This window comes from Electrophorus electricus, chromosome 26 (genome assembly GCF_041902795.1).
Source record: "Electrophorus electricus isolate QZ-2024a chromosome 26, ASM4190279v1, whole genome shotgun sequence".
NCBI classification, from domain to species: domain Eukaryota; kingdom Metazoa; phylum Chordata; class Actinopteri; order Gymnotiformes; family Gymnotidae; genus Electrophorus; species Electrophorus electricus.
The window spans coordinates 11,540,210-11,563,866 of NC_137522.1; the positions used below are offsets into that span (position 1 = coordinate 11,540,210).

The 23,657-nt window shown below is 39.4% G+C and overlaps 1 protein-coding gene across 2 annotated transcripts; it reads right to left on the minus strand.

Annotated features, from left to right (window-relative positions):
• Positions 1–869: 869 nt before the first annotated feature.
• Positions 870–23,048, minus strand: ano8b (anoctamin 8b). 2 transcript variants are annotated; one of them, XM_027005551.3, is made up of 17 exons: positions 22,717–23,048; positions 14,141–14,251; positions 13,852–13,984; positions 12,258–12,396; positions 11,835–11,931; positions 11,509–11,625; positions 11,180–11,307; positions 10,706–10,867; positions 10,445–10,597; positions 9,832–9,958; positions 9,207–9,262; positions 8,576–8,650; positions 6,422–7,165; positions 5,900–6,091; positions 5,663–5,794; positions 5,378–5,488; positions 870–5,165 (listed from the first exon to the last, which is right to left on the minus strand). In XM_027005551.3, the coding sequence occupies exons 1-17, from the start codon at positions 22,856–22,858 to the stop codon at positions 4,488–4,490; spliced, it is 3,297 nt and encodes a 1,098-aa protein (XP_026861352.2). In that variant the 5' UTR covers positions 22,859–23,048; the 3' UTR covers positions 870–4,487. The 2 variants fall into 2 exon arrangements, with proteins under 2 accessions (XP_026861352.2, XP_081564561.1); XM_081708435.1 differs by lacking the exon at positions 22,717–23,048 and adding an exon at positions 15,647–18,034.
• Positions 23,049–23,657: the final 609 nt, after the last annotated feature.

Here is a 23,657-nt window from a genome sequence, read left to right on the forward strand (position 1 = left end):
TAAAAGTAATATTTATGGGTATTTGATAAGCATAGCTGATACAAAGTTATAACTCTTGAAAAGGGTAATAATCTAATACTTGTTATGTTAAAAAAGGACATTTAAAAAGGAAAGTTTAATAGTAAGTTTGCGCTATTATGTGTATGTGTACATGTGTGCAATCAGAAATTGCAATGATTTCCCCTTTTTATGTAAACAAGAAAACTTTTCAAAGTATTCATAGTGGTATACTAGCCACGATATTACTTGATATCGGATTGAAAAGAACATCAGTAGTATCACTCATCCTTACATTAGTTTTGTGAAGCCTAATTGCATTTAACCTTAGCTTTGTTGCAATTAAAAATGCATGGACGATAGCACTACCCTTACCAAAGGGGAAAATCAGTTAGGCAAGTCAAAGTTATTGATTAGCCAGTTCAAGAATAGGAAGTAATATGTTTTTCTTCTTATATTTGTTCTTTTTCATGTGTATAGGACAGTGCACTTGAAGAACCTGCAAACTCATCAAGCAAGTTCAAACCTCTGTTACATCAATGTCAAATGAGCTTAATCAAATTGATCCACAACAAAAATATCTTAATTTACACAGTAAATATGGTATTATCAGGCAATATGCACTTTCTTAGGAGGAGCAGGAGCAGTTAAGTACACCGATTAATATGGCATATTAAACAATAATACTGGTTTTAAAAAAGCAGCTATCCTGATTTTAGGATTTAAAAAAGCAGCTGTTTATCTCAAGAACATATTCCAACATAGTAATACTAACTCAGCATACAGTATATTATTAAATTACATTATCACTATTGTCATGTCATGCTGTTGAAAAAATTACTTAATGGTACAGAACCAGACAACAAACTGTGCAAATTTAAAACTGTTTATTATTCCTTTTTAGGTCTTACAAAAATATGACAAAAATTAATTAAAAGAAATAAATAATGCCATTTTCTATGATTATTTTCTTGGAAAAAGAAAGAAACTTTACAGTGGTATATTGGAAGAGCAAGTTAGTTTGAGGTTGCCTTCGGTGAAGGAATTCTACACACGAGTGCTACTAGCATCTCTTTCCACTGTCTGCAACTCCATGTATCTGCTTCAGAGCGGCACTTTCTTAAAGTCTAAATCAGTAGCCCATTATTTTTCACAGTTGGACTGAACGTAAACCAAGAATCCTAAGCCACTTATTAGGTATCTATACAGACTAATAAAAGTAAAATGTTTGAGCTAATGAAACAGAATAGTGATAAGGTCAATTGCCATACAGAGATGACAGAAACCTTGCAGCATCTGAATGACACTTCAGTCAAACATAACACATAAAATTCAGTCTCATGTTGCAGAGAGCAGTTTGATCTGAAACAAAAAACCCATAAAAAACTCAATAAAACAAGACAATGTGACATCAATTACAGCTTATTAATTAATTGTATATGGGATGTATAGCATTATGCCTCCTTATAGGCTACATCTGATAACACTTCATTTGCTATGCCACAAAGCAAATTCTTTCAGTACGATTCTTTTCGCAGTATGAGACTTTTGCTGTTAAACGAAATATCATAATAAATAAATAATGAAAATGAAATGGAGATCTATTTTTAGCCGCAGTTATCTCTATCTTACCCGAAAATACTCACATTGCCCTAATATCCAAGACGAGTTCCTATTTACCACAATCTGAAATTCAGTCCCAAAACATTTACTATATGATATGTATTTTCTGATAATGAATTTTATGCATTTTAATGAATAAGATTATGAGGAGACAAAGGTGTGTTTGCAGTTTACCTCATTCAAATGTAAAGGATGACTGAGTATGTCAAGAAATATTTAAAACATTGTGCACTTTTCCTTCTTTAGCAGAGGAGTGTGTGTTAAGGCATTAAACACTGCCAAAGAAGCATCTCAATGACCTATCATTGTTAATTACGAATAGATATAAAACACAGTTAGGAGGGAGTAATTTGTTCATATCTGATTACATGTAATTTGTCAGCATTCATTCAACAGAATAAATGACAAGACTTGTTTTTCCTTACTTAAAAAAATAGTTATGATAAGAGAGAAAGCAAAAAAAAAAACTCCCCTTGGGATTGTGGGTAGCTCTGGGAAGTGAAATCTATCTAACATTCATAAGTGTCCTTCTAAATTTAGATTTTTCTATCTGAGACCCAAGAAAAGCACACAGGGCTGCTGGGATACGGGTAACATATTAATTGTAACACCAACATTAAAACAGGAAAAAATGAACATGGCAGATGACCAGTCACCACTGCCAATTAATTTTTTAAACTATTGACATGACTCAACATTTAGAACAGCTCGGATCCCAAATTGGTGACAGTCATTATTTAGGCTGCAGTATTATTGCAAAAGTTATTTGAAACAACTCATTCAGTGAAATTAGCAATATGCATAGTTTATGTTACCTATTAAAGCAATAAGTGGCTTAACATTCCTCTCACCTCATTTGTCTTTCATCTTGTATTTTGAGTATACTAAAATGGTTCACAAACTCAAAAAAACAAAACAAAACCAGCATTCATACTCACTTTCAAATCTGGGAATTAGTCCTATTTCAGTTATTTTGCTTTATTTTCAGTTCAGTCAGGTAAAATGGGCAGACATTTTACTCAACTTATTTTTGAAATCTATAAGCTGATTTCAGAATTATTTCAGTTAACATTGAATTGATGGAACTGTGCCCTACTTTTTCTCCTGTAATGAGCAAGACTGTGAGTGCAACCTTGGGTCTATTCAGATATGTCCCTTTGCCTCATCACCAGAGCTTGCACGACTGTATTAACAAACCGAATCCTCTGTTGAAATATCGACAGTTATGGCTTTACTAAAAAAACCAACCAAACAAACAAACAAAAAAAAAAAGTCCGACATATCGGCACTGCCAGTGTCCATAGTAGTTTTGCTTTGGCAATAATGGAATAGGAAATATCTAAAATAACTTGGTAGGAATGAATACATTAGGCAGGTAAATAGGAAACTAAAGTTAGACAAAGCACCCAAATGCCCAGAAACTGGATGAGTCAATATGTGACAATATAATGCGTCAGTAGTGCAGTGCAATGAAAAACAACTGAGCGTTTGCATATGTTATGAGGCAAGCTGGTGTTCTCCTTTTTTAGCAGTCTTTCCCTCTCGCTGGCAGTAGGGTTTAGTGCAAAATGTTCTCTGAGACAGCAACTAGTATGAACTTAAATGGAAATGCTACGCATTACTTCATTTGCTCACATGATCCCTCTGCAAGGCATTGCCTTCTTTTTCTTTACAGTCCAGCAAGCTTCTGAATTTCTAATTAAAAGAACATCTTCTTGATTTCATGATGTAAGAAATAGCTTTGCTGTACCAGTTCAGGAACTGGAAATCGGTGTTTAAATGCCATACTCTAAGACACAACATTTTAAAATGCACAAAATTTCTTCCATTTCAATAACACTACAGTCTTGATCTCAAAACCTGTCTCTGCCTTCAGGTTACAGTGACTAAAGGAAAAAGCCTGTTAAAGTGGCCAGTACAATTGAGATATCACTCATCTTCAATTTTGGAATAAGAGACAGTATTCTGGATAAAATAATGTCTTTTTCAAATAGTCACCATTACGTATACTATAGCCTCATATTGAATTTTGCACACTTTGTCGCACCTGTCTTCGTTTTTGATGGGTTTCTACATACTTTCACAACAGCTCCAGACTGCTCCTCACAAAGTTACATAAAAAACAAATATATTGCATTTCTTTTGAGTTCAGACAATATGTTTTAGTCTTGCAGGGACGAATAAATCTCACAGGTTTGCAGTACATTAGTACCTTGATATTCATGAAACACTGCTATTGCTAAACTAAACCAGCTGCTTTAAAGAAGTAAAAAACTTTCAGCACTAAAAACACTCACAGTTCAAATTGATGCAGACATTCAAGATCATCAATTTGTGGTGTTTTTAGTAAGGATTCATTATGTGATATAAAATTTGCAGGAAAATAAATTGTGATACTATAGAGGGCACTAAATGCTTACAACTGTCAAACTAGGGTAACTTAACATTGCACTTTTCTTTTTGGAATATGCTTTAAAATTGATTGGAAACGCAGTTCATGCATTCCTGTATATGTTGTAGACAAAAGGCATTGTGTGTGTGTGTGTGTGTGTGTGTGTGTGTGTGTGTGTGTGCGTGTGCGCGCGTGCACGTGTGCATGCGTATGTGTGTGTGAGTGTGCGTGTGGGGGGTGGAGGGTTAGGGGGAGTTGGTCATCTTTGAAGAAAACAAACAAACAAACAAACAACCCCCCCACCAAAACACTTATTCCCCATTTTTCATATCTGCAGTATTACTTAACAGCTTCCAGGCCAGACTCTGCGTCAGAGAGCAGTGAGAGAACCTCCTGCATCAATTCTCTTTAACCCTTTGCTAGTCATTTCCCCCCCCCCCCATTGTGTGTTTTGTTGGAGTTAGCGCTTAGGGCCTCAGGACTCACTGTCTAATGAGTGCCCATTCTCCCCTTCCTCTCCCCCTGGGGATGGGATCTCATCTGGCACCCCATTGAGATCAGATTTTGTGGGCTGCTTCTCTGCAGGCTGGGGTCCTTCCCCTTGCTTTGAGGGCTGAGCTCCATTCAGGCACGTGCCCCCTTCGGACTTCCCAAAGTTGAAGAGTTTTCCGGGATTGAAGGACTTGCTGGGTGACTGGCACTTCTCCTGGCCTGACGCTGCCGCAACAGCCGAAGCTGAAGCTGCAGCAGCAGCTGCCGCCTCCTTCTTGTTTTCCGGAGATTTGAGGAACTTGAAGCTGAGGAAGCCTGGGAGCTTGGGCTCAGTCCCCGTGGGGGACTGTGGTGAGCGGGCCGTGCCCGAGGAGAACTTGCTCTGCAATGGGATGATCTGCTTGAGCTTCATCACGTTGTTGTTGGCCAGCAGCGAGCTGGGCCTTTTGGGCTTGTCACTGCCTGAGCCGCCCCCACCTCCGCCCAGCCTGGACTTGCCACCCTGGCCTTTGTCATGGTGGCCATCACCTCCGGACGAGTCGGGGCGTCCGTCGTCACGCTCGCGACGCGCCTGGAACTCAGCTTGCCGCTGCCTCTCTTCTTCCTCCCTCTTCCTCCTCTGCTGCTGCTGGAAGTGCTGCTGTGCCTGGCGCTCATGCTTCTGACAGCGATAAAACACAAACGGGTGATGCATGAGGGCATCCGAGGGAACACCGCTGAAGCCCACTTTTGAGTGACTTACGAGTCTACTGTAAGTGACAACTCAGGGCAAAATTTGCAAGTGAGGGTAAAATGTTTGTGATATTTATGGTCAAGCAATGGTAGCATTAGGACTTAAGATGGAATCACAGTTAGATTGTTAAATGATGTTACCTTGAATGCCTCCCTGCGCTGAAACTCCAGTTTGGCTATCTCTTCTCTCACCCAGCTGGGGATGTCAGGGATTGCCACATGAATGATGTATTTCAGCAGAACAGCAAAGTGCTGGGGAGTGAGGAAAGGGTTTAAAAAATGGCTGAGTATGCAAGGATTGACTGAGTATATTTCATTTTCATCTAAGGGAGAATATGGATCATGCTCGTGTTTAAAGATATCCACAAGGTATACCACCAGTGGTAAAAACTTCAAAGAAAATGTAATTAAAGTAAATATTTGTACCTCTAAGATCACAATAGAGATGATGGCCATCTCAGGGCTCAGCCAAGGGAAGAGCCTTTGGAGCTGCCCACACTGACCAATCAAGTAACAGTTCACAATGATCGCTATCAGACCCATGACCTCCATTACTGTCTGCACAATGATAGAAAATAGAATAATTCAATTATCTTTCAGTAGTCCTTACAAAGTTCCCTTAAACTATAAATCAACTGAGATTACTGTGGATGTCATGCTGACCTGCCATTGGCCAATGCTCTCCACTCTCATACCAAAGGGCCTCTGCAGGCCTGTGCACAGCTTGAAGGCGTCACTACGGATCTCAATGATGTTATTGATGAGGGCACACATGGCAGCCAATGGGAAGGCGGAGGAAAAAAGCACCACATAACCAAACTGGACAAACATCTCCTGGTAATCTTGAAATGTGTCCTGGAGAGAAATCCAGACAAAGTTCATTTCAATAATCTGGAAACTACTTGAGACACAGTATGCAGAATCAAAAAATATATATTCTCTAGACCTCTGATATAAATGTATTCACATAAGCAAACAAAAACAAGCAGCACACGCAATTCTCAGATGAACATGTGGATGCGGATGATGTGTGGCATACAACTGTGATCAAATCAACCCAAAACAGAGACTCCCATCAATTGTCTTAACTGTTATTCTAACACAATACTGAAAACACTGAAACCTCTGGCCTTGTAAAAACAAGGCATGTACAGGCAGTCAATAATATACTAGGCGTTTCCTTACCTCATATGTTTGCATGCAGCTCTCAATCTCAGCCTGGGTAAGTGTGGTCATGTCCTGCTGCTCGGGTGGATCCATCCACGATTCCCGCTTGCTCCTGCTGTCGCTCCTTTCCAGGCTGTGGCCTCGCCTACGGAGTCTTGAAGGCACAGTGACCTCAGATGCTGTAGCATGCAGCGGCTCTGCCTCCGACTCCTTTGCCTCAGGCGTTCCGTTGTCATCGTCGTCATCGTCGCACATCTCGAAGACCGAGGCAGGGTCCATGCCCTTCTCCACCATGGTGGGGCTGCCCTCCTCCATGAAACTGTCCTCCATCGGGCTAATGCAGCCGACTGATTTGCGCTCCACCTTTTCGATGAAGCTGACCTTGCGCAACTTGAGGCCACAGTCCACCGGGCTCTCATCCTCGTTGTCCTCATCACCAAGCCTCTCCACAGGCTCCTCCTCACCGTCCTCGTCCGGCACCCCGCAGCCTCCATTCAGACACTTGCGGTCACGCCGCTCCTGCTGGCCGAGCACACCCTGTCGTGTCCCACGCAGAACTGAGCCTGGGATGCTGGGGTCACTTGGAGAGATCTGGGCCCTCCCGGCTGCCAGCCGCCCGTACTTGAGGAGGGCCGAAACAAGCAGGTCCCACACGGCCCGCAATGTGAGCTCGCCCAGTCGGTGGCGCTCGTACAAGTATGGCTGCAGCACCTCTTTCAAATTCTGCATGAACTGGCGGATGATCAGCAGCGTGGCTAACATCTGCAGGTCACAAACAACAAGTGTTTAAAAAATAAAAAGGTTGGATGAAATCGAAAGTTCCACACAAAAAAACATTTGTTTAATCAATCAATCAATCAAAAAATATTTATATAGCCCTTTTTACAACAGATGTTGTCACAAAGCAGCTTTACAAATGTCCAAGTCCAAGCCACCAGTGAGCAAGCCAAGGGCGACAGTGGCACATGAAAAACTACATGTTTTTTAAAAAAAAGCTTAATCAGCCAGTATAATAATAATAAAATGAATAATAATAATAATAATAATAATAATAACAGAAGGAGAACGGGAAAGAAAAATGTGTTTTCCTCTATAATAAATCTGGCTGCTGCATTTTCTAAGAGTTGCAGCCAGTCTGTGTTTTCCACTGGGTATCCCAGGGTGCATTATGTTAGTTTAGGCAAAAGAAAACAAAAGCATGAGTCATCAATAAAGCATCTTGCAGTGTGAGGTAAGGTCTAAGTCTGGCAACATTTCAAAGGTGGGAAAGCAGGAAGCAGTCCAGAGAGTTTTTTTTCAGGATACATGCAGAGATAGACCTTCAGCTGCTCAAATAAATCACATCTGACCATTTTCATCAACTCTAACATACACAAAGCCACCCTAATATCACAGATCCAGAGATCTTCTGCTGAAATCAAGCTCTATTATAGTATAATCCTCAATCCCCATGATGAACAAACTTAAAAGATATATGTCAAAGACACACAGGACAAAATAGGATGACACAGAAATCTTAGATACCTCTAATGCCAGTATAAACATGGTAACAACAATGGCTCGGCCAACTACCATTCTTAAAATAGAGGGTAAAGCAATGTCCAGACCTGTCTTGATGGCAACAAGTCAAACAAAGCTCACGGTACTGCAAAGCATGGGGAGCAGAACTCTTTCTTAATAAGTTTTGTAAATATAAATGTATTCTGAGGAGGAGAAAGTATAGGATCCAGTGCCAGAGCTACTTTGGCACCACGGGAGGAAGCCCAGCAGCAGATAGTTTGGAGGAACCCACAGAGAAGGAAAGCTGTGGGAGAGTAGTTGATAGAACGTTCCCTAACAAGAGACACATATCAGTTTGTTGCTCAGAGTAATAGCAAGAGAATTGCTAAGAGGAAAAGATTTTTACCCAAATTCACCAAGAACCCTCCTGTTATCGATTCTTAATTCTTTCCCCCTCTCTGTCTCTCTTTCCCCCTCTCAATATCTCTCTCTCCCTCTCCATTGTATCAAAACATTTTGCAGAAATTTCATGGAAACAGCATGAATAACAAGTAAATTACTGATATAACATCTAAGCAGAGTCATTAGTATTTGTCTGTATTTGACTGATGTTTGGAATCCCTCCATGGTTTCATCTTTGAAACATAAGGGACTAGCTTCAGGAGTCTTTACCTCTTTGAGTCGTTCCATGTCTTTGAGGTAGAATCCAATGTAGAAAAGGCTGAGATAAGAATTTACAAACTGAAACTGCAAGACAAAGAATACATCACTGGAACTGGTTCGTTTGGTTAGCATTGCGGAGTTTATCCTTACATCCCTATGAAAAGCAAGGTATGAGTGATACCTCCTCAAACCAACATCATAAATTCATTACTCAGTTGCAATTGCAAGCACTGACGGAGCTCACAATCCAATGAAAACATCACCATAATTATGCTGCATCTCAGTTAGATCTCAGTTAGATGCAGTATAATTACAAAATAATACTGGAATTGTGTCAGTATAACTGTTTAGGATTAACATATTGTCATTTCTGTGACATTAGTTTGACTGTTCGGTTAAAAATGAATACTGAATGCTTGATCCACTGCTGTCACTTTGTTAAAGTATCTGATGTGTTATTATGATTTATTAATGTATTAATGTTGGCAGTGAATTAAAATAATTCCATCCACCTTTACTCATGTAATACATTAGTGCTACTACCACTGGTATTGGCAGACAGACATGGAAACATTGGTCCAACATGTTCTTATCTGTGCACTATAATAGGTTTTTAATCTGTGCTGTAGATCCTACTCACAAGAACCATTTTGATGATGAGATTTTTCTCATAGGCACTCTGGAGTCTGTAGTTTTCTGATGGAAACAGACAAATTATCCAAATTAAAATCTGAAATTACATACACAGCAAAATCCCCAGAGTTGACCTAACATTCATTTAACACAGGGAATTCTACTTTGCACTTAGATAATAAAAGGTCTTTGTTGTTTTAAACATTGAATTAGTGTCCTGCTTAAGAGTTAAGAGTAGAAATTTTATACAACACAAACATTGAGACCCCAATTTATTCCATATTCTCCATAATATAGGTGTATCTAATAGAATGTGTGTGTATATATATATATATATATATATATATATATATATATATATATATATATATATATATATAAAACCTGCCCAGTTCACTCTTGAAAGGGACCACTTAAGGTTGACATAACACACATAGTGTAAAGGTCTCCAGTACATTGAGCCAACTGTCTACAGAGTATAGCAGTGGTGGCAGAAGGATTAAGACTTACTGTAAAATGTATCGCTTTAGAGTAAACATATAGAATATGGCTTAATAAAGAGTTTAAAGTTTGCTGGACCATATTTGCTGCAGGTATTGTTTCTTCACTTTCTATAAGCAGTGCAGACTCACCCATGTCGTTAAGCCAGCAGGCTATCTTTCTGTACACCTCATCACAAGCAGTCACAGTGATGGCCAGTATGATTTCAGGGATAAACCTCGCCACCCGTGGCAGTTCTTTAATCCCCATCACAAATTCCTGCCAACCAGATATGCAGCTGCTCTACCACTGTTTTGTAGCATAGCATTCAATTGTGACCATTTCAGCTGCAAGTATGCGGTTGACAATCATTTATGCCACAACGCACCCCCACCCCCCCACAGTGTGGAATCAATGTCTATAGTGTCGAACGAACACTTACACTGTTGGCTGAAGTCCTGCTACACAAATTAGTACCATAAAAGGTAATTCAACACTAGAGATTTTTTTAATGCATATTTCATTACAGATAAGTCATCAATGCTTTGAGTTATCGTAAGTACTTTTCACTGAGAACTGAACAGCCTTTGTATGTATAAGTATTAATATTCATAAGACACTTATACCATGTATAAGAAGGTACCTTGGCATATTAACAGAAGTGCTGCACTGTTAAGTTTAAAAAACATCTGTCAGTCAAGGCTGAATTTGGAGGATTTTATCAGAGTACAAGTGTGAAATCAAGAGTGGTGTCGTGCCACTGACCTGAAGCTGAAAGCAGATGAGCATGGCCAGGAAGACAAAACAAAGGCATAAGATACAGACAGGAAAGCTGACCAGCCACGTGAACACCCTCCTTCTCCAGGGCGGGTAGTAGAACTCCTCACAGCCCGTCACTGGGCTGCACCGTTTTACACCCTAAAACCAGAGAGACAGGGATGGTGAGACCACGCAGCAAAAACCCTTGAACAACCCACTAACTCTCTGTGTTTACTTTTTCATGCAGTAAGGAATGACCCCGGTTACCCGGAACTGTGGCCTGGGCTCCTCTAGCAATTCAGCCGGCGTGTCCAGCGTGCCCCATTTGTACGCCAGCTCTGCCCCTCTGCGCTTCCACCTCTCCAGGAACAGGGTGGCCCACACCACATTAAAGAGGGCGAACACTACGCAGCATATATCTCTGCTGGTCTGGGTGAGGAACAGGGCCAGAACCATCAATCAGACATGCCGTGATGAAGGACATGGAACGAGACCAGAGATATATGTGAGTGGAAATAATCAGCATTTATAATAAAGAGTCTATTTCTTACACTCATTGGCATTTGTGGGTTTAATGGATAATTCATGCTGAGACATACTAATGACGTGGGCTAATATAAATATATGGTGAAGTTTCGGCTAGGGACAAGGTCCTTACTTTTATTATTTTAAAGTGAATATACTATATATTGTTTTCATTACTGAATCAGTAAAGATGCACAGACTATTTAGAACTGCTACCTGATCAGATTCAGTCAGCATCCACAGTACGAAGCCGATCACAGCAGGATACAGCATAGAGGTGGTGTAAAAACCCAGCCAGGCAAAGTACATGGCAATCTTCACTCCAAAATAATCACATATATCATCTAACAGTGGCAGAAATGCAAAGGGAACCAAAAATAGTGAAGATGGTGATTATTCAAACTTTTCAGTTTCAACAGCCACATCAGAAGCTGGATGCAAATCATTATTACTTTATAAAAACAGTAATACAGTATCTTTGTGATATGTAATAGATATTAATGCAGAAAAAGCTTTTACTTTAAGAGGCTTTGATCATTACAAACCTAGAGGCTGCTTCTCACACACAGCTTGCACCCATGATTTCATTAGCTGACCCAGAATTCTCTGCTCATGGAGGGGAAAGACCTGTTGGATCACACCTCGTGCCTTCAGCTCTGGGACTATAAGAAATCCACACAATGGGAAACACATTACACACACACACAAACACATACACACACACACCCCTACCTCATGAACAATTTTCAAATATTCAGAACTATTCTTCAACATTTTCTTGCAGAGTCTGAGAACTTATATGCATAGAAATGACATTCAGACACTATGGAAGTATTTTAGGCAATGAGAAAAGACAGAAAAGGACACGCACTTATGGGCTGTCCTTCCAGAAAGTGGATGTTGTGAAGGACCTCCCCTGGTTTGGCTCGGAGATTGTCCAGCCAGTATTTGATTATGCTTTGACGTTCCTGTGAAGGAATCATTACCTTCAGCGTTAGGGGATTTAGAGAAAATTCCTTTGAAGTATGAACTGACCAGATCTTTTTAACATCTGAAACATCAAGACAATGTGGGTTGTTCCAAACTTAAAATCCTCACTCTTGAAACTGCACACCACATTAGTTTGATTGTAGCTACTAATTATTTCATGGTAGTTGCTGAATAATGTGCATAGACAAGTTGTACACTATCTACTGTGGAGATGATTACACTTATGTCAACATTAGTCAGCATTAATAGCTATTAATGGCGAGAGCACATACAGAAAGCCAAGAGGCAGGCTTGTGTGACTAACCTGTGATGTGAAGAAGCACAGCTCACTCTCGATGTTCTCGTAAATGTAGTCCTCCTCACAGGAAAAGGTGCGAGCTCCGCCCCCAAACTCAGACTTCACCGCTTTTCTCAGGCCCATCTCCTCTGCTCCTCGCAACAGACTGGGCAAGGAACACACGTGGAAACCAGAGTTTGGAAAGCTTTCATGCTGTGACCCATGCACAGTGCAGAAAATTCTGCTCATAGAGACACTACCTAGAATCAAATGGCATGATAAAGGGACGATTGCTCAATCACATAACATGGGTCTCATAGAATACCAATTCTAAGGCCAAAAAATAAAAAAAAAAGAAGCAATTCTGTAATCCAAGGGTTCTACCCCTTGCAGTCAGTTCATGATGCTTTTCGGGCTTGAACAAGAACTGTGCCTGTTCCAGTTTGCTGATTCTCTCAGTGAAATTTTGCCTGAACCTGTAAACATCAATCTGCCATCTGCTCAGTTACTCTGTGCCTTGGGCTGGACACTGAAATAATAATGCACCTTCCACCCCTAGTTCCAGTTTATAGGCTCTTGCCTGTAGATCTGGGGGTTCATGGGCATTGAGAGTTATGGAAATCTGGGATGTTATGATCCTGTCACTTCATCTCTTTTTTGTCAGAAGTGAGAACAGCGGTGTGCTGCTGTTCCAGGGAGCCCTCATATCTGTTTGCTTCTAGCTCTATCTTTTTTGCTTTTTCTGACATGCCGCCTAATAATCTATGCTGTCTTTCTACTGAGGTACATCTACTCCTAGTGTCATGATGTTGCTGAGCTTCAACCTGTCTCACTTGCTGTGGCACCTCCCACAACCCCCCGATGCCTCCTGCTGTGGCCCATCCTCTCTCCACCCCAGCCACCCACTCCTGCATGGCACTGGGCAGATGTTCTTGTGCCAGACAGGTTTTAGACAAAACTTCTTTCATTGAACCCAGACCACGACTTCTAGAAACTCAAAGTAGGCTTATTTGTTCTCATTACATATTTTGTTCTTTATTGTTTATATTGTTGCTATTGTGGTATCCTGCGGTTACAGATGAGGATGAGCCCCCCACCCCCCCGAGTCTTGGTCTTGGTTCTTCTCAAGGTTTCTTCCTCATGCTGTTAGGGAGTTTTTGCTTACCACTGTCGCCTTTGGCTTTCTCTGAAGGTAATAAAGCTACAGCTGATTTTATATATATATAAAAAACGAGAGGGACAGATTGAAATTTGTAGTGAAGTACAATGAGTTTCCAAAGAAACAGGATGTTTCTCACAGAGGTTGCATGGACCTCTGTCTAAAATGTCCTGTTCCTCTGGAAACCTTATGTACTTCACTACAATTTCGTAATTTTCAATATCTGTACATCTCTTACAGTACACTCAGGTACTCACCTGGTATCTTCTTCAGATTTGTGTGTTTTATATATATATATATATATATATATATATATATATATATATATATATATATATATATATATATATATATATATGGTGGACCCAACAAGGCCAGTGCTCTACACTGTATATCAGAATGGTTTGAGAACCTGTTTGAGAACACACTTAACTGAAGCAGAGTCACCTCTAGTTGTCTTACTTTTCATATGTTGCCGTAACGAAGAACGCATAGACTCTCGTATGTTTGTGGTGTCGTATCTGGATGATCAGTTCTGGGATGCCAAGGCGTATGTGATTCAGCAGCCAGAGTAGCGTGTGGTCATCTGTGGTGTCTGCCAGAAGAGGATTGGTATTCATTGTGATACAATACAACATTGTTTGGTCTGATTATTGTAAGATGTGCCTGATTCTAAATGAGTGGATAAAGTGTCTCAGCAGACCTTTACAACATTACAAAAAGAGAGAACGAGTGAGACAGACGACTGCACCTGCAAAAGTCATGAGGACATCACAGTTCTCTGTGGGCACCGTCTTCATCCAGGATTTATGAGACATGATGTATCGCCCAGCCTGCAGGAGCTTCTTACCAAACAGTTTATCTGTGGGCCAGAGGAAGAGCAAAGACGTAGATAGAGAGTGGGAGAGAGAGAGAAAAAGAAAAGAGAGAATGGTCGCCCTGCCATGCTGTCAGGGCCAAACACGCATACACTCTGAAGCATACACCCTCGCTCCTATCTTTTTGCCAAGTTTAAATGTCACCGACGGTTCCCCTGCAACATGAGAAATGCAGACATAGGTTAACTCTTTCCTGCTTGGAGTTCTTGCTGTATCTCATTTTGGATGTACATAATAGCTTCAACCAGCTGGGAAAACCAGAACTGCCTTGAGAGGGAGAGAGCATTTGTTTGCACTTCACACTGGGAACACTGTATGATACTAGGACATGTTTACTCCTATGTCTGGTTTAACAGGACACTTGTGGGTGGATGAGCACACTGTTGCAGATCAGTCCACAGTAGAGTGTGAAAGACTTACACTCAACTCAGACTCCAGCCTGATTAAGTTAAATTAATTGAAGTGCTATACAAAACAATGGGCTGGTGAAGGAATAATGCATTTTACCCCATTTCTAATTATACATCTGAAAAGGCATACCTCAGAAATTAGCTCAGGTCTATGGCTTTGCACAAAATCCCTCCTAGACTGCACTGGCTCCTTGCTCACTCAGGCATTGGCCCTTAGAGTTGCCCATTCTAAGGCTGCTGCTCTGAAACTGGGCCACATTCCATAAACAATTATCTCTCACATTTTGAAATACTGGAATGTGTTCCGTGATATGGTTTCATTACCTGAAGAAGCAGCAGTAAAAGCATTATTCAGAATGTCCAAAGTGGTTGTGATTGACACATTAGACACTAAAGCTAAATGCCATCCTCAGGGCTTTCACGCAGTACAAACGATTCCAAAAATCCAACTTACTAGCAAGACAATTTACTCAACTTCACTGGGGAGGAAACTGGGCTTGGCTACTATTGTTTAGTCTATTGAAGCCCTTGGTATGACTCACACTCTGTCTCCCTGACTCTATGTCTCTGTGTTTGTATGTCTCACTTGGTCTTAACTAAGGAGCATTTCTGGTATCTGGTACTTCTGGTATTATTCTGGTATCTGGTATTACGTCTGGTATTCTGCAACATCAGTCAGGCAATATTAAATCACCCAGTATAGATGACACCACTAAACACCTATCACATAAACAATTCATTGTAGTTTCTGTTTTGGGAGATAGTTAGAAGTAGATTACATTTTATTTATAAATTGACAGCAGAGTTGTAAGATGCATTATAATATATTATCCTTACAGCACAAAGTGCTGTCTGCAATATGGGACATATGGTTTACAGAAACTGCCAACTAACCAGGGAGTAGTGTACACTTGGCTAACTTGAGTGAACGGATAATGTTGCTTTATGTTAGTGTTGGAATGTACACACCTCTGCTAAACTGCAGACCCTTTTCCCTCCACATACTTTGAGTGCACATTACTTTTATTCTTGCTCTTATGGCTTGAGTTGTAGCTCCATGATCATGAGTTATAAGGTCTACCACTTCAGCAAGCGAGTGCTGACCCATCAACACATCAGCCCTAACTTCCCATGACACAATACGTGTAATAATCAGCTTTTTGTTACTTTTGTTACTTGCTTGGGTAAGCCATTGCTCAAACGGTAAACCACAAGAGGCTAGTTTCACTGCATTTGTGGCTGCCATCCTGCTCAATATCAATGGACAAACCTAGGAATCAATCAATACAATGCGAGCTTTGAAAACCACATTATAATGAATTCATGTGAATGCTTGATAGTTGAGAATACTGAAAGAAGTAAAGTATCAGCCAAAGCCTGCAGGTAATATGCTCCAGAATAATCCGAGAACTTTTTCAAAACCCCACTGAAGGTAAGTTAAGCAGGCAAAAACTCAGGTAGGCAGCTTTATAAATAAGTACCACCAAAATTTCAAAATACTTCTAAACTTCTAACAAGAAGTAGATAGGTCTGGTCTGAAGCTGCTCTCAACTAATTTGATGCAATACCTATATCCAAATCACATATTGATCTGTATGTTGTACCCCGGACTCTATGACAAGTCCATTTTTAATGACCTGCCAGATCCCATGTATACAATACACATCTATCCATACATGTAAATGAATTCAGTGATCAAAATCACCTATAAGGCTACATAACATTTAACACTGAAAAAGTGTCATTCTTCTAAAAACCGAAGGCAGAAATTCTCCTTATTTGCTGTGAAAGAAAGTGGGGAAAAAGGATATTAAGCAAAACAGGAAATCATCCAGTTTCCCACTGAGAACTGCACATTTTAACACCCCCACAAAGTTGATTACTCTCACACCAGTTTTGTTCTTCCCCTCTTTTTGACACAGAGACCAGCTATCTTCGACACAACTGCAAGTAAGAGTGCTGAAATTGCAACACAACAGTCCTGCTTCCACTAGCCATTGAATTTGAACACTTGCATGATATGGGCTGGGTAAAGCCATGGCTGAGGCTGTAATAACAAAGTGGGCCAAGTTGAGTTACATCACAATTCAACTCCTCAACTGAATTTTTTTACAAAGCCCACAAAATAGATTTACATACTATGAGATGAAGGCTATCAGACAGAAGCAGTGCTAATTTATTATGACCGAGTTTGGAACCTATATAGATTTTTGTCAGGTCAAACATTTCTCCACCCATATATATATATCAGCTGTCACATGAACCCACTTGATCTTCCTTACAGTGAAATGTATGGTAATGGATGTTATTTAATTTTCTATGGATTTGCATATATTTAAGGATATGATTTGCATGTCAAATGAGGTATTTGTGATCAATGGTATACTGTACTTGAAAATATTTAAAAGAGGGACAGATCAGAATGTCTCTATCTTGAATCTTCTCCAATTCTGATGTAGTACAACCAAAATAGTCTTGATAAACATAAACAATTTTAGTTCAAATATAGTTCTCTGCTCTTTTTAGACCATCAATATCACTATGTGTTCTGAATTAAAATCACCATCTCTAATGTAGGGTCATCTCTGAGCATGACAATTCCAGACAATCAACTTGCTAAACAATCAGTATCCAACGTGGATTGTAAGTCTAAAACAGTTGAGAATTTTACACCTTATGACACATAATGTTTACAGAACTAGATAAAATAAAACAGACTACAGCTTTCAAAAAGAAACCAGTTAGTAAATTAATATGCACTTGTGTTCTACCATGACTGCCTGAGTGTTTCTTTAGTTGTTTTTTTTAACAGCTCATAATGATTTGGCACCTTCATATATTTCAGTGTCCCCAAAGATCACCTAAAACACAAAAAAGTGATATCTTAAACATCAAATATAGATACCATCTGTCTATATTGCACCCTGTATTAGTAATTATAAACCAATTCAGAACTCCAGTATATATGGTATTTGTATTGTGTATTACAGGGCTCTATATGCACTACACTTTATTCTCATTTTGTTCTCCTAACAACCTTATCTGTAATGTACAGGTATACATATGTGTAAATGAACCAGTGGAGAGAAAACAGGGTAAACCAACATTAACATTACTACACCTATTAATAAAAAAAAAAAAAAAAAATCAAGTAATAATTTAGAATTATATAATGACATTATATAATCACATCTGCTTCACAGGGCAAATGACCATAGAATAAAACTCAATAACAAATTACATAAAAATACTAACCCACTGAGAAACTGCAATTCAAAATACAAAATACTGTGGAAATGAGGCTGGAAAGTAATATTTATTAAAGGATTTCAGTTTAATTTTGAAAGAAGACAAAGAGGAGCAATCATATATGGATATACTGAGGTATATACAATACTTTAACTTAATATGTAAAATAATTTTGTTGCACCAATTTCCCTTTTACAACTGAAATCCCAAACTGTGCAGCACCACAAGATGCATGCAATTCAAAGCTACCACATTTGAACTCAGTTTAATTTGTGTAGCAAGTCTGCCACAGGTTTGTGTGTTAGGCCTGATTTTGCCCACTTAAACCACTAATTCATCTAATATAGCATGACAGGTGTGACTGGGACAGAGCCAGACATTTATGATGCCACACAAGGCCATTTCTCACGCAGTTCAGCGGCAAGACAAGCACACTCGAACTCTGTTGCACTGTGGAGGGGAGAGAAAAGGTCCTTTGTGTCATATAGACAAACAACTGAGATGAGGGGCTGGTGTGAGGATCTTACGCGAGAGGAGCTTGCGTTAGCAGGCCACAACTACTGGGGTCAGGCCAGTGGCTCTGCTGTTTGGCCAGTTGTAGCTGGCATGTTTTTCAACAAGTAGAATGCTGAGGGGGCATTCAACATTTACAAAGGGAACCTAACAAAATGAGTAAGGTAACTTATTTGCCATTGAAAAACAGCACCAGTTCCCCTAATTTCTGATTATTTGTGTTCATTTTTACAGCTTAGTTGCTAAGGCCAATATGCAGGCTACAAGCCAAAAGCACATTAATATACCCTCATAAATGATGGCTTCAGTGCTTTGAACACGGCCAATTCAAACAAGATGCGACATGCAAAGAGACTTTAAATATGTTGTGTAGTCACTAGTACCGATACATATTGATTACTTTTCCAGTTTCTCACTGCTAAATAAAGCCAAATTTCTCTTCATGGGTACTTTGCAAAAACAGTGGTCAATCAGCAATTACAAAAATCAATACCAGGCACAAAAAAACAAAAGTGAGTTAAGTTTGTTGTCCTCATTAAAAGTTCAATTATGATCTTATACAGTCACCTAGGATGTTGTCTGACCTGCAGTTCCTGGTTTTCTAACAAGCTGAATAAGACATTTTGAATGAACACTCAAATTAATAAGCAGGTTTTAAATCTATGAACAAGTGCTTGAAATGTGAATGCCACAGAGTGCTTAAAAGAAGATCCTGCATGAAACAATCAGAAACAGTATCAAGACAGGAACTGAGAGCAGAATGCAATTAATCTAAAATCTTTGAGTGTTCAGACTTTTAACCCAGTTCTGGCTTTTTAAACATTGTGTGTTGTTTGCTTTGCTTAACTGAAGTAATACTCTTGAAATAAAACAAACAATCTTAAACTGGTCATTTAGTCATTTACTTTGCAAAATTTATCAAGACATACCAAGAGTCTTTTGATATAGTTTAGAGTTATCAATGGGGATTCTAGACAGAACAGTAATACCATCAGTGATGTATTTGACAAATACTACTATAACAAATTACTCAGTGGCATCTTTACTCTTATTTCCCAGTAAAATCCTAAATCGTCTAGTAACGCATGCCCATACAATGCAGGTGCATAGAACTAGAGTCAAGCCATAATGTATCAAATGCTTCACATTTTAACATGGAAATCCATTCTCACTTAGCTCTATCTAAATGGTGTCAAATAGCAGAAGCTGCTAGAATTGTGCTTTAGATGTGACCTTGAGTGTAATACCAGGACAGACGAGGATAGAAACTGTGCTTCAGCACAGTTCCATCAAATGATTGAAATACTTGAAATCCAGCAAGTCTCTTCATAATAATCTTAGCTAAAACACGTACACATCTTTGTCTTAGACCAAGATCTTAAAAACAAGAATTATAAGAATTATAAGTGTACTGTTCATGTGCTGAGTATAGAACTTATTTTCTCTTGCTCATTTTTACCTACAAGATTATTTAGTTTTATATAATTACCAGTGCCCTCCATATGTCCAAAAAGGCCTCTGACAAAGGGCAGCCATGGGGAAATTCAAACAAGTCGCAGTTTAAACAAACTTTTGAGTAATTACATTTGATCCCTTAATGTATTAGTGCAAAATTGCAAAATGAGTGTGTGTAACAACAGAGGTATGGTGAAGTACAAGACACCACTGTCTACTGGTCTGAGGATGTAAAGCACAGATTTAGGGGTACTTTTATCATAACCAAATCTCATCTCAGAATAAACTGTAGTGTCAACTGGGATTCTCTCCTGAAATCGTTTTTTGGTTTGAGTCTACTACTAACGATACAATTAAAGACAAAATAAAAACAGCAGGTATAATGCAACTGATGGAAGCCACACTGGGAATGAATGTAGTGTGCTATGTTTGTTACTCGAAATAATCTGTGGCTGTGTTATACATTTTGAACCTAACAGGCAAAACATATTTTCATGAATATGAAAAAAGAAACTATATACTAATCAAATCCAAATTAATTTAAGAAAGGCACAACCCCCACGTCTATTACCATATTTGGAAATATTGAGTAATACACTGTCCTGTGAAATCTTGTATGCACACTGGAAGCACATGCAAAAATTGTAAACACGTTTTTTCTTCACCAACAAACTGGATCTACACAGCCCAATCCCCTGTGTAAACACATGCAGAGTTGAATTAATCCCTACATTTTTGGGGTACAGCTGGACATCTATAAACTTTGTAGGTGTTAATTCAGCACTGGGAATATTACTGTGTATAAATTTGCCACCCCACTGACAGCCAAACTGAAGCAGGTTGAGTAAGACATATGTAACACAAAGTTTATCATAATTTAGTATCACTTTCAATGCTCAGTCTGAGAATGTTTTAAAGCTACATTAATTTTGAGAATTTGGGCTTTAACTGGAGGCAATGACTGTTACTCTTAAAAGCATGTGCCACTACTAAAGATAGCGCAAAACTGAGAAAACAGTTGGCTATTCTACTCTGACTTGTCATCTACATGGACACTAATCACTTTCTGAGTATTGTTTATGTGTATTTACTTGATTACTTGTTTTGTGTGGATTTTGATGACCCAAAGAGCAAACAGAAATCAGCCTTGCTAAATTTATTTTTAAAGCAGCTGCATAACTTTCGTGTTGTGCATTCTGAAAAGTTAAGTCACCCATACTCCTAATTTTTAAAATGTACACATCCACTGGACCTAAATAAGATTTGTAAAAGTTAATATGACATAATTAGTGAGTTTGTAGTGGGGATTCATGTAAAGGTGAAGAAATTTCATGAAAATGGAATGTCACATCCATTTTAAGAAACTGTTTATATGTCTACCTATTAATTTATGGCAGCAAAATGTCTACTGCGATGTGCATATGCTGATAAAGTAACACCTAATGAATGAACAAATAAGAGAATCAACTCATTTTGGCTCACGCATTTGAAGAATAACAGCCATCAAAGTAAAAAGTTCACACCTGATTATACATTTGTATAAATCCCTACAATGTACACAAAAAAATAGTGTTAAAAATATGCTGGTACTACAAATATTTGTAGTGTATCATTGGTTCCTTTAAACATAGCATGCTCACATGTTGTAGGTTAATGAAAAGATATCATAGCATAAAAGTGTCTTTTGAAGAAGTTTTCAAAGCCAGGCCAAACCCTTTCTCAGTGAAAAGATTCTGCATGAGAAAATCCATTCTCAGACAAAAACTGAAAACAACACCCTTGAGGTTTATACAAGTTACAGGTTACCTACAGAACCCACAGCAAGCCAAGATAGCTAATTACATGCCGTAATTTTAAGAAAACTATTCTGCAATTACAGACCAACTCAGTTTGCCTACATAGGCCATGCCAAAACAAACGCCAAACTAAAGCTCAAAATACAATTTACAACAAGCTCGAGCAACTCATACCTGCACATGTCAGGCGATTTCATATCATAATGACATCATAATAATGACATCACATCTTACAGCCAGATTTCTTTATGGAGCCATTATTCTGGTTAGCTGTGTCCTTTCCACAACAGATATATTGGATAGCCTGACTGCATCGTACTGCGCCGCATTGAGAGAGGTGCAGGATGCGGGCCCGAACACACACAAAAGCCAAAATCGCCGAAGTCATACGTTACAAAGACTAACAACGCCGTAGCCCGACTAACCGGACAAACGAACCTTAATAACAATGCCGACAGAAAACAGCAAATTACTGGCGGATACTAATGCAGATGGGTGGTCTTAAAAAACGCACACCAAAACGCGACAACACGCTCTGACTATTCTCAAATAGCCACATCAACCAAACATGAGGTCTTCATGCCGAAGCCTAAATGTTCAATAGCCTGCATGTTGCTGAACATTACATGGCCGTAGAAAAAAAAAAAATCCTAAAACTAACGAAACAGCGTGCATCAAACTTAGCCTGTCAAAAAAACAGCTAATTATTTAATTAAGCACAAAAATTGAACATATGATCCGCTGGACGCTGCCTGACTGACGTCCCTCTCCTGATCCAGTGGCCAATATTAAGTAATGTTGACATAATACAGCGTTTGACCTTCTAGGCCCAAAACACCTACATCGGTTTATGCAGCTATAATCGTGACATTTTCAGTTGCTCAAGCGGCTGTGTTGGCTCGAAAGACAAAAGCACAGCGTACTGTTACAGCGGCTCATTATGTTCTCCCGTCACATCCACCTGTCCCGGCGATCACTCGCATTTGCAGTCTCCATTCAAGTTTACTCTCCATAGCGGAAACTCACCCAAAACGCCAGATGTTGGATGACAAGGTGCACTTTGCTCAGGTTTTTCTCCTTCTTGCGATCGGTGTCTGTGCCGTGAGCCTTCGGAATCGGCGCTGTTACTTGCGGATGCAGCGACTGCTGACGCTCCCGTCTCGGGCATGGTGTTTCAATAAGGAGTGATTGTTACGATTTTCCGGGGAAAGGGGGTGTAATGTCCTATGCTACAGAACCATCTAGTGCGGCCAGACAGATCAGAAATGGGTTAAATAAAAGTGAACGTAAAGTGAAGGTTACTGTGGGTCATCCTGTTTGCAGTGGGATGCGAGCAAATTGATTGCGTTCTAAGGAGAGTCTTACTATGGAGGAGGGACAAAGAGACGGGAAGACACGCCGCCTCTCTCTCTCGCTCTCTCTCTCTCATACACACACAAAACACCGAAAGAGAGAGAAAGCCAACTCAAATTTATACTTATACTTAGCAGAGGAACGTTATTGCACATGCATAAGTCAAGAATAAGTCAAGAATTGTTATATCCTACAGTCCTAAAGCTTCACCAGGATTAAAGCATAAAAAATACTATGCATGATACACATTTTATTATTTAACATGATAGGTTCAGCTATTGCACTCTTTGTACAACTCTCAAACCCAAATTTACTTCTGCTGTGGCTTAGCACTTTTCATTAAAGTGGAATGCATAGCCAGAATTTACTAATTGGTTACTTAGTTAACGTATTGTGGGGCGGCTGTGGTGCCAGGTTTGCCATCACTCTACGTGCAGGTGCATCGCCTGAAATAGTGCAGCTAAATGGGAATTAGCCTGTTCAAGGGGATGAGGCACTATATGATTTATTTATCAGGGGTAAAAAAAAAATAGCTTCAGAGCGGAATACTTTTTTTACATGACTGAAGTAACAGGTAAAAGTAATCTCTTCTCACATCATGTGAGATGCAGAGA

Excerpts from the sequence above, each read along its gene's own strand:
- ano8b (XM_081708435.1), bottom strand. The coding sequence starts at position 15,923 with ATGGCAGCCACAAATGCAGTGAAACTAGCCTCTTGTGGTTTACCGTTT. Across the intron at positions 13,985-14,140 it reads TGTCCTCATGACTTTTGCAG|ACACCACAGATGACCACACG; the intron begins GTGCAGTCGTCT and ends CTCTTCTGGCAG. Across the intron at positions 10,598-10,705 it reads AGCCCAGGCCACAGTTCCGG|GGTGTAAAACGGTGCAGCCC; the intron begins GTAACCGGGGTC and ends CTCTGGTTTTAG.